This window comes from Gekko japonicus, unplaced genomic scaffold, assembly GCF_001447785.1.
Source record: "Gekko japonicus isolate JY-2015 unplaced genomic scaffold, Gekko_japonicus_V1.1 scaffold1918, whole genome shotgun sequence".
NCBI classification, from domain to species: Eukaryota; Metazoa; Chordata; class Lepidosauria; order Squamata; family Gekkonidae; genus Gekko; species Gekko japonicus.
Window position 1 is genome coordinate 193,864 of NW_015174895.1, and position 11,182 is coordinate 205,045.

General features: G+C 42.8%; 1 protein-coding gene across 1 annotated transcript in view; it reads right to left on the reverse strand.

The window, feature by feature from the left end:
- Positions 1-708: 708 nt before the first annotated feature.
- The window catches only part of HECW1 (HECT, C2 and WW domain containing E3 ubiquitin protein ligase 1), a gene marked incomplete at its 5' end in the record, with an annotated part of 168,454 nt that continues 157,980 nt past the window's right edge, over positions 709-11,182 (reverse strand). Inside the window, 4 exons of the mRNA XM_015424960.1 lie at positions 709-958; positions 7,632-7,830; positions 9,142-9,256; positions 10,674-10,820. Of these exons, the coding sequence (XP_015280446.1) occupies positions 847-958; positions 7,632-7,830; positions 9,142-9,256; positions 10,674-10,820 (573 nt within the window). The remainder of the gene's footprint in view (positions 959-7,631; positions 7,831-9,141; positions 9,257-10,673; positions 10,821-11,182) is intronic.

Sequence of the window (11,182 nt, forward strand, 5' to 3'; positions counted from 1 at the left end):
TGTACAGTAATTGGTAAGATGGGCCTTGTCTATTATGCTCAATCATAAGACATCCTTCTTGGGCGCACAAATTTGTGCTTCTCATGTGGCAAGTCATCACAATAAACATTACAATCCCCTCCATGCCTCAATGGCTCTGAAGTGCAAGGTCATTCCAGTACCAGCACTGAACATTTTTTAAACAACTACTAACCCATTCTGCATTGCATCACATGTTTGCTTTGTTTCAAATGTCTGATCTGCACCATGTGTCTGGCCCAGGTTCAGCTGATGCAGTTGATTTGGGTTACAAGTTCACATATAAAAAAATTCAGTTTTGCTCATAGGTGTCTTTCACCTATGCACAGTACGTACAAGAAAATCAAGGATGGATGAAAGGAATTCTTGGCTGGCTCCCATTAGTGGACGCAGCTGTTAAGATGCAAGATGAACTGTGGGTAATCGAGGAGAGGTGGGCATATAAAAGCTTGGAATGCTTGAATGTTTTTTTTTTAAATCAACGTAGATGGAAGTAAACATTAACATTTGGTCAAGTGTAGCATAACTTGCATTCATATTTTCATTGTTGCTAATGGAGGTATGTGGAGATACACAGAGACCTTGAGACAGTTGTTTTTTGTTTTTTTGTTTTTATATTGCATACAGGCTAGTTGTCCATTGGAAACCGAAGATGAAAGCATGAAGGTTAAGTTCTTAAAGGAAGGCTGTTTCTTCATGCACAGCTTTTTGTTTTTGTCAGTCCTGATTTCCCACCCCACAAATAAAAACACACAAAAAAACCCATATGGCAGCAGAAAAGGAACTGATGTCACCGACCAGGAATACACCCGAAAAGCCTGACTTTCCTCATTCAAGTCCAAAGGTGCTAGTTTCTTCAACAGCCGTCAACAGCTTTTCATACAGCATTGAATACGATGGATATGGTGGAAGATCCAGGCGGTTGAAACAGGTATGTGCTCTGCAAAGTGTAAAGACAACATGTCCGTTTTACTAAAGAGTTGGCAGTCTGCTCAAAAATTCTGAACCACCAGCACAATCTGTATAGTAGCGGGTGAAGCTGGGACAACATGTCTGGTCGCAACCCTGGCTTCGCTGGTGCCATGCAACACAATGGTGTGAGGGGGAGATGATGTGCAACAGAGGACTTGTGGTTAATAAGGCACAAAACTTTGCTCCTGTTGACCATTTTCCACCTACAACCTCTCCTCTTAGGTACTCTTTCCACTAAATGGTGGGAGTGGCGCGGGAGGAGACACTAGACTTGCCAGTTCTGGCCTGGAAAATCCCTGGGCATTTGGGAGTGATGCTTGTGGCAGGGGACGGTTTGGGGAGGGGTTTCACCTACGGTCTACGGCATACCATAGAGTCTTCCCTTCCAAAGCTGCCATTTTCTTCCAGGGAACTGATTTTTGTAGTTTGGAGACACACTATCATTGTGGGAGAACTCCAGACTCCACCTGGAGGGTTGCAACCCTTGGAGGGACTCCTCCTCACACCTGTGCTACCCTCACCTGGGCATCCAAGGTGGACTGCTGAATCGCTGCCCTAGAGCCTGCTTGACCTGGTAGGAGTAGTGCCGGAGGAAGGCATTGGAGTGGCAAAATAAATTGACCTACAACTATCCCTGTCCCTTCTTAACTAGGAAATACAACTCCTAATCCTGGATGGGGGAAAATGCCTGATAGGTACTGCAGAAGAAAAGAGATGGGCAAGGAAAGGGTTGAGTACTGTTTCCACATGCCATTTCCCACCTGCAAATCACCCCCCCCCCCTTTTACACATCAGCAACCATTACAAAGCTACAATGATACCATGGAATTTTCTCCATGACAAGCACAGTCTTCTGAAATGGCCTGCCAGAGTTGGCTCAGTTTACAGAGGCATGTATGGCATTCTTATTCCAGACAGTGTTTGATGGAAGGTAAATGGTTACAGCAGATTTGAATATGCTTGTTCTGATCCGGTGTTTGTTAATCCTGCATTTTTAACAAAATTCTTGTGTGTTTTAAATCTTGAGTGTTTTTAAATTTGTAATTTGCATATTTTAATTTGTGTTTTGATTTTTTTCAGTTTGGACTGTTCTAATCTCTGCCCTGCAACCTATTGTTAGCTGCTTTGAGTGAGAGGAGATAAGGTGGGGTAGAAATGTTTTTAATAAATTAAAATCTTGATTTGCAACTTTCTGTGTAATTCTGAACTACTTCCTCAGATCCACAAATGTGCGTTGCCAACTCCAGGATGGGAAATTCCTGGAGATTTGGGGGTAGAGCTTGGGATGAACAGGGTATAATGCCATGGAGTCTGCCCTCCAGAGCAGCTGTTTTCTCCCAGGGAACGGATCTCTTTCATCAGGAGATCAGTTGTAATTCTGAGAGGTCCCTGGGCCCTGTCTGGAGGTTGGCAACACTAATATTTCTGCTCAGGAAACCAGAAGGCAAACAGTTGCTTCTGCAGCTAAACCACTGCTCCAAATGTGGGAAAGTCCCAATTATCTAATTTACTCTTCTGGAGACAAAGCCTCTTTGGGAGAAGTGTAATTAGCAGATGAATGTAAAATAGCATACATTCATATCTCAAGATTAGCTGAACAAATACTTATCTGAGAGAACAATAAAAGTTAGGCAAGCCGAAAGAGGCCAATTAACTTTTTAGAACTCAATAGGCCCCAAAGCCTGGAGCATAACCCCTAAAACTTCCTTCCTTTCCCCTACTTAGCAAGTTAATATCAGTAGATTTCTAGGCAATTTGTAATTAGCCCATTTTGTGAAAAATAAGTGCAGTTCTCAAAAGCTTTGGAAAGAATGGGTGGTACATAAAGAATGTCCTGAAAAGACCTTCCAGTTTTGCCCGTGGCAGATTCAGAGGTTTTCCTTTCAAAAGGGTTGAACCAGTCCTGCAACTGGATTTGGGTGGATTCCAGATATACCAGGGCCCACCTCCTCTCAAAGGAAGACACAGAAAAGAAATAAATTATACCCAATCATAAATAACAACTTCAGATGAAAGTTTCATAAATGCAACCAGTCCTAAGCAATGCTCCCTCCAAGCTGTGGAGTCTTGTGAGCAAACATTCTGCTTTGTGAGCTACTGGCATTAAAGTTGTGAGTGAGTGATTTGGCTATTGCATAAATTAATTTGCTCTGGAGCCATCCTTCCTGAGCTAAGACAAAAATGTGTGAGCTGGAGGCTAAAAAACTGTGAGCTAACTCACACTAGCTCAGCTTAGAGGGAACACTGGTCTCAAGACTAGGATTTAGGGGACACTCAGGCCTGGTCTAAATGATACACTTAGTACATTCCTGGTTGGTGGGGAGATGTGTGTGTTGATTGTTGGAGGTGATAGATTATGCAGTGTGCAGTGTAAAGGATTTAAAAAAATGTTCCCATTGTGATGTGTTTTCTCCCTCTCCTCTCTCAGAGTTTAGGAGGCTTCATAACCCATGAGGCACTGTTAACTTTCTAACAGAAGTTGTAGAAACCATTATTTTAAAGGAAAACATTAGATGCACATGCTAGATGGTATTATTTCTTTTGGACAGTTTGTAATCAGAACACAATGTCCAGATAGATGACTGATATCACTGAAAGCCTAGCACGATGGTCAAAATGCCACAGGCCAAAAAAGATCACGCCAAATCATTTTGGGATTCCTGGATCCCTAAATCAGAAGGCTAATAACTCAAAATAATCCTTTTGGCACAGGGAGCACTCTGCCATTTTGGGGGGCTTGCTGCTCTGCAGAGTTGGCCCAGGGGTGAAAATGAGGTGGCTCTCCCTTTCAAATGAATCCTTAATTATAGTGAATGCTGCTCCACATGGAGGTATGCCTGGCATGTAGTACCACTGGTTCATTCCATCCCCGTAAGTATTGGATTAAAACCACAAGTTGTAATTGGTATGTACTTGGTCTCCTTTCCTGCAATACATGACGGGAAATGACTTTCTACCACAAAACCCAAGTTACGCGTCCTGGCTTCACTTCTAATCTAATAGTGTCTTGGGGTGCGTTCAGATGGACAGCTAATCCCACCATTATGCCGGCTCAAATTTGATCCTGATCTTTTTAATGTATCCTCACACGACCAGACAACCCCCAGGGGAATCGCCTTACTGAGCACTGTTTCTGCTGTGGATTGTCTAGACGGTGTCCACTAAAGGAGGCACGCGTGGTTCACGCGTGGTTGGTTTTTAAAAAATCTTTTTGTGCATGCGCACAGGCATGATATTGCAGCCTTGTTTATCCGCGCATGTGCAGAATCAAGATTTTTTTAAAATGGCGCCCATTCGAGATGGTCTGACATCAGACCATCCCGAACGGGCACCATTTTTAATTGCACGCTGAAACGATCAGAAGGGGGAAAGTCCGCGAGTGGCCCATCGGAACCGAAAACTCCAGATTTAAAGTAGTATCTTTTTAGTACGGCTCCGAGGCGCGGCAAAACGAGATGCTCACGGAAGATGGACGTTTCCCAGATGTTGATGTCTGGACATTACATTTAAATCCATGAGGCACCCGTACCTTGCGCGGATCTAAAGAGCTCTCTGACGCACACTTTGACACCTACTCCACACATTATATCAATTAGATACAACGTCCTTACCAGTTGTCGATACTCTCAGGCAACTCATAAGTAACTTGTTTGACAAAACTTTACACCAGTTTAAAGTGTAGTTTAGTTTATTAAATAATGACAGTTGTGTTTTAGTCATGTGCTATTGCTGGTTTGTAACTCCCTCTGTTTTGCTGCATTTTGTTGTACTGTTTGTATTTTATCAATAGAACTTAAATAATTTTTTAAAAAAACACCACAAGTTGTGAAATGCGATGATAAGAGTCAAAAGCGACATTATGGAGTTGCCTCAAGTTGTGTGCAACTTGTGACAGAAATGAGCAGATTACTCTTTATACAGGGGCAGTGCTAACAGTAGGCAGGATCAAGCAACCTGCCTCAGAGTGCAGACTCTACAGCGGTTTTAAAGGGTAGCAGTTTTTTAAATTATTTAATTTGTTATGGTATTTTTACCACCATAGCACAGGGCAGGTACATTCTGGACTTTCTGCAACGGACACTGGACGTTTCCCAGATGTTGATGTCTGGACATTACATTTAAATCCATGAGGCACCCGTACCTTGCGCGGATCTAAAGAGCTCTCTGACGCACACTTTGACACCTACTCCACACATTATATCAATTAGATACAACGTCCTTACCAGTTGTCGATACTCTCAGGCAACTCATAAGTAACTTGTTTGACAAAACTTTACACCAGTTTAAAGTGTAGTTTAGTTTATTAAATAAGTTGTGTTTTAGTCATGTGCTATTGCTGGTTTGTAACTCCCTCTGTTTTGCTGCATTTTGTTGTACTGTTTGTATTTTATCAATAGAACTTAAATAATTTTTTAAAAAAACACCACAAGTTGTGAAATGCGATGATAAGAGTCAAAAGCGACATTATGGAGTTGCCTCAAGTTGTGTGCAACTTGTGACAGAAATGAGCAGATTACTCTTTATACAGGGGCAGTGCTAACAGTAGGCAGGATCAAGCAACCTGCCTCAGAGTGCAGACTCTAGAGCGGTTTTAAAGGGTAGCAGTTTTTTAAATCATTTAATTTGTTATGGTATTTTTACCACCATAGCACAGGGCAGGTACATTCTGGACTTTCTGCAACGGACACCAAAGTATCTGAGGTCTGGGCATGCCCAAATGGCATAAGCAGGCTCCTTCCTTCACTGTGGGTGCTGCTTGGGTCAAGTTTCTTTTGGTGCTTCTCACCCCTTGCTGGCACTCTAGGCAACGGCCTAGGTCCACCTAGCGGGCAGGCTGTCCCTGGTGATAAGCTCAACCCTGTAATTAAAAAGTCTGGGTAGAAAGAAACATTTTGGCCTGGTATCTTAAAAAAAAAGTAGGGGAGGACACAAGGCAAACATCACAGGGAGCGATATTCCACAATCGACGTGTCCTCCTCACCTCTGAAGAAATTATCCTCACTCTCAGAAATTACAGGTGGCAACCGAGCTGATAACTTTAACCTCCTAGAAGTAGGTTTGCCAAGTCCCCCCGGGGGGTTTTGTTGTACTGTTTGTATTTTATCAATAGAACTTAAATAATTAAAAATAAACCCCCACAAGTTCTGAAATGCGATGATAAGAGTCAAAAGCCACATTATGGAGTTGCCTCGAGTTGTGTGCAACTTGTGACAGAAATCAGCAGATTACTCTTTATACTGGGGCAGTGCTAACAGTAGGCAGGATCAAGCAACCTGCCTCAGAGTGCAGACTCTAGAGCGGTTTTAAAGGGTAGCAGTTTTTTAAATCATTTAATTTGTTATGGTATTTTTACCACCATAGCACAGGGCAGGTACATTCTGGACTTTCTGCAACGGACACCAAAGTATCTGAGGTCTGGGCATGCCCAAATGGCATAAGCAGGCTCCTTCCTTCACTGTGGGTGCTGCTTGGGTCAAGTTTCTTTTGGTGCTTCTCACCCCTTGCTGCGCCCAGTCCGGGGTCATCCACCACAGAAGAAGTGTGATGAGTACTTTGTGGAACACCAGTTGTCAGCTGGACTGATATCCATTTTTTAAAAAGAGAGACCTTTTTAAAGGTATCGTTGGCATGGCATCTGGACACCACATGGGCAGGCTCAACCCTGTAATTAAAAAGTCTGGATAGAAAGAAACATTTTGGCCTGGTATCTTTAAAAAAAAAAAGTAGGGGAGGGCACAAGGCAAACATCACAGGGAGCGATATTGATATCCATTTTTTAAAAAGAGAGACCTTTTTAAAGGTATCGTTGGCATGGCATCTGGACACCACAGCCTATCTAGAGAATGCTCTGTGAAAGCCCCATTTTCTGCAGGTGAAACAACACTTTTAACATTTAATGTAGCCATTTTAAATCACAAGTAAGACTGGGTGGGGGCATGAGTTTGTTTTATTGCACCAGATGTGTTTTATTAGGGGATTAAAATTTTGATTTTAAATTATTTTTATGCTGAACATGTTAAATAACATTACACGCTATTGTGCCCCTGTTTGAGAATCTGGCCAGGAGCTCAGGTTTCACAGAAATCATAAGAAAACGATATGCAAGATCCAGGTTTGCTTACAAGGAGATTTTAATAAGCCATGATTGAGCTTACAGAAATAGCAGGCTAAGATCCCATCTACTGGGTCTCGACTGCACAGGCACACAGAGAAACTTAGCCAAACCTCGAGATGAGATGCATAGCTAAAACTAAGGACCTTATACTTTAATTGCCGGCTATAAGCCAAAAAATTCATTAATCAAGCTGTCCAAAACACTAGGATGAGCCAGGCCATCTTGCACCTGGTGTCTAGTGGTGAGAGAAAACAAATCAGGCTTCCTAGATAAGAGCTGCTAACAAGCCTGAGAGAGAGGAATACTCTCTTGGGATCCAATTGATGGCTTGTCCCCTCGCAGCACTCAAGCACCAGCCGGTAACGAAGATGGAGTTACCGAGGCTCTACAGCCCCTTTATGAGGTATGGGTATAAATGAAAGTTAACCAATGATAAGATGAAAGAATGAGAATAAATGTTGCCAACAGCACGTGATAGTCTGGATCACTGGACTATTAAATAAATAAAGTTGCAAAAGGAGAATACCTGGGAAGGGATGTTATTTTGCCCCATTTCTCTATGCAGAAGCGCCGTAGTCCATTGCTCCCTCGAAGGGCTGCAAAGCCTTCATAGGGCACACTAGATGTCCCCGTGACGAACTGTAGCAGCCGTAGTCTCTGTTCATTGTTGAACCTCTCTACCGCAGCCCAGAACCATCGTATTACAATATGGCCATCATGGTAACCTAAAAGAGAAAGTGTGCAAATGAGAAATGCATTAGAAACATCCCACAGGAAGCTGCAGTCGTTTATGACGATGGACTAATGCAATACGATCGGTTGCCTTCTCTTGACATGTTGTAATTTATTTCTGTCCCAGCTATTAGTACTATTCAAATTTTGTACCTATGGAGAACACTGTCCACAATCACTGGCCTGCCTAGGGATCTCTGAGGGTCTTTCATGGAATTCCTGCAAGTTGCAAGGTTCTAGCTAAGCTGATTGTGGTTTGCTGTTGTTTTGCATGGATTGAGATTGCACCCTATTGTGTCACATTTAGGGGCAAGATCAGCAAAGGTGAGCAACTACCTTTTGGGGAACTTGTATGCCAATACTGAAAGAAAGAGAGAGGGGGAGAGAGGGAGAGAGATGGTGTGACAAGAAGACTTGTTGTAGCCTATTCCCAATGCTATACTACAATAATAGTACCTGGAGCTTTTAAATAATTGATTGCAAGTTCTCAAGTCTGTAAGTCGTCCGCTTTCAGCCACATTTCCCAGATAGTACTTTTGGGATGTCAACAGTTATAAGCTCTGTAACTCTGGCTGTCCTAAATCCTGTAGGTAGCTCGAACATGGAACAACAGCGTCAAATTTCCTCCAGGTTACTGTACTAGATTTGAGCATGGACAAGTTCAAATTTGGGCTCATCCTCAGCTGTATTTAGGTTTCCCAGATGCCCACTCACAGTGGGCAAACTCCTATCCCTGCCCTCAGTCACTTGTGCTCAATCAATCAAGCACCAGGAGGGGAGAAAAAAGATGAGAACCCTGGAGCTCTAGGAATTCCTGCAATCCCTAAGGTCTTTAACACAGAGATCAGGAGAATTCCTAGAGTTTTGGGGGTCATGGTGGTGATGTCACAGTGATGTCACAGTGTCCCCAACGCTTCTCCTTCCCAGGCTCCGCCCCACAAAGCTCCCAAGATTTGCAGCTGCGGGCCTGGCAACCCTACTTGTATACCACGTGACCTGAAAATGTAGCAGTACACAGGATGGCCGCTGCGGAGATTTTTGCAATTATTGCAGGTCCACGTTATTGGTGACCACGGGACAGGAATCACTACAGTTCTGTGTCCTGGGCTAGGTAACATCCTATCTCTATAATCCTTGGAGTGACCCTCAAGCAGTACTCACCAGTGGACCAGCCTGTGCTCTATAGGCCAAATGGGTGTTTAAACACAGCCCCTCGTAAAGAACTCAGTGAGAACTGCCATCAAGAAGGTAACACTGATGTAATGAAATGGAAGATGGGAAGGAAAAGCAACTAGATAGTTTACCACCCCGATATTCTGTGTTGTTGCGCCAGTCATTGAGGTCTATTTCCGCAGTGCCAGCTATAACCAATTCTAGCTCCCTGGCATCGAAAACAGAGACAAGCCTTGAGTCTACAACCTGAAAAGACAAATCACACTTTTAGTGCTTTTTGCAGCTAGCCCTAAAACAACTGATTTGTGAAAGAGAAATGCTGCCTGCCTTCAAATAGGTCTTCCTTATGAAGATGATGGCTTGTTCAGGAAACCGCTTTTATTATAAAGGAAGCAAGACTGTAGTCTATGCCACACTTCACAGGCTGTATGATGTATTTGTGGAATGTATTATTTTACTGCATCGTATTCTACTTTTGGGATTCCATCTTCTGCATTGTTTGACATATTCTGTCTGATATTTCTTTTCCAATTTTTTAAATCCTAGTCCTATGGCATTGCTTATTAGATAGCACATGGTATTTGACTGCATTGTTTTACACCGTGTAATCTGCCTTGAGTCTCAGTGAGAAATAAAGGAAGTAGATAAATAAATATATCCATCAGCCTTCTGAGCATGATGGGCCTGAATGAAATCCTGTGCGTGTAAAGCTAGACAATGTTTCCAGCCACACAGATCTATTTATCAGATTCTGTGTTAATTTTGACAGCTTGTGTATTTCCTTACTGTCAAAAAGTTGTTCCAGCAGAAGTATCTCCTTACCTATTTGGTATCTCTTTGCATGCATTAACGAGTGCCTCTAGCTGACCAGTACAGCAGTAGCTAGATCAAGCATTAGCGATTTATTTTTTTGGTATAAACAATGCTGACACATAAAAACTGACGTGAATGGAAGAAAAGAAAAAGAAAATACACCGAGCCAAGATGGGTGCATACAGGTAAACTGGCACCTGGATGCACCTTTTGTGATGTTCATCTGAGTATTATGAAACTGGCAGCTTGGTGATCTTTTTTGACGCAGCTGTACATCCCCACCTAGGGCCACCATGATTGTATACAGTGAATTGTGTGCAGCTAGAGGCTTGGATGAATAAACTGAACAAACAAGTTGAGCACTATCTTTCCTGTGGCATCAACAATCCTACCTTTGGAACATCGTACTGATGTTCTATCAACTGTTGGAAGACGGCACTTTTAAACGGGGGGGTTGTTGATATTTAAACTGATATTTAAACCGTGCAGCTGGATTAGAGTGCTTTTCTGATCATTGTTTATGACTTACCAATATTTTAAAGGATGGGTTCTGTTTTTGTGGGTTTTATTTTTCTGTGTGGGGGGTATATAGGAGGGGAGAGAAAGAAATTCTGTGACATTTCAATTTCCTTTTTGAACTAGGCCCCTACTTGGCATACATTAGAAAAACAATCCATTTGCTTCCACAGCACTATAGTTACCAGTAGCTTCCACACCCATTGTGAAAACTGGCTTGCTGTGACTGCAAACTAGCTTGCTGTGACCACTAAGATACCATCATGTTTCTCTGTATAATTTGGTCACTGACAGTGGGATGACTTTGCTGGCCCTGCCAAACTTCCATGCTTACTTCGTAGAAGCCACGGACGAGAGCCTCTGTTTGCTGAACGACGCCCCTTTCCACACGCCACTTCACCATCCTTTCAATATACTCCTTCTTGTTCTTTTCAGTCACCTGCGTGTTTGCACCTCCAGACTTCAACTCTCTCTCGGTTACCTGGCAGACAAACAGATAAATGAAGAGCACGTATTGGGTAACAAAGGAAGGGTTTCAACAGGGGTTTTTTTGTAGAAAAAGCCCAGCAGGAACTCATTAGCATAATAGGCCACACCCAACAGCAGCAACTCATTAGCATATTAAGCCACACCCTGACATCACGGCTCATTAGCATATTAGGCCACACACCCCACATTACCACACTCACCTTTTGCTTCTTATTCTGTTTACTTTGTTGTCAAAACCCTGGGCTTTTTTTGTAGCAGGAACTTCTTTGCATGTTAGACCACACACCCTTACTGTAGCCAATCCTAATGAGTTTCTGCTGTTAGGTGTGGCCTGTTATACTAATGAATTCCTGC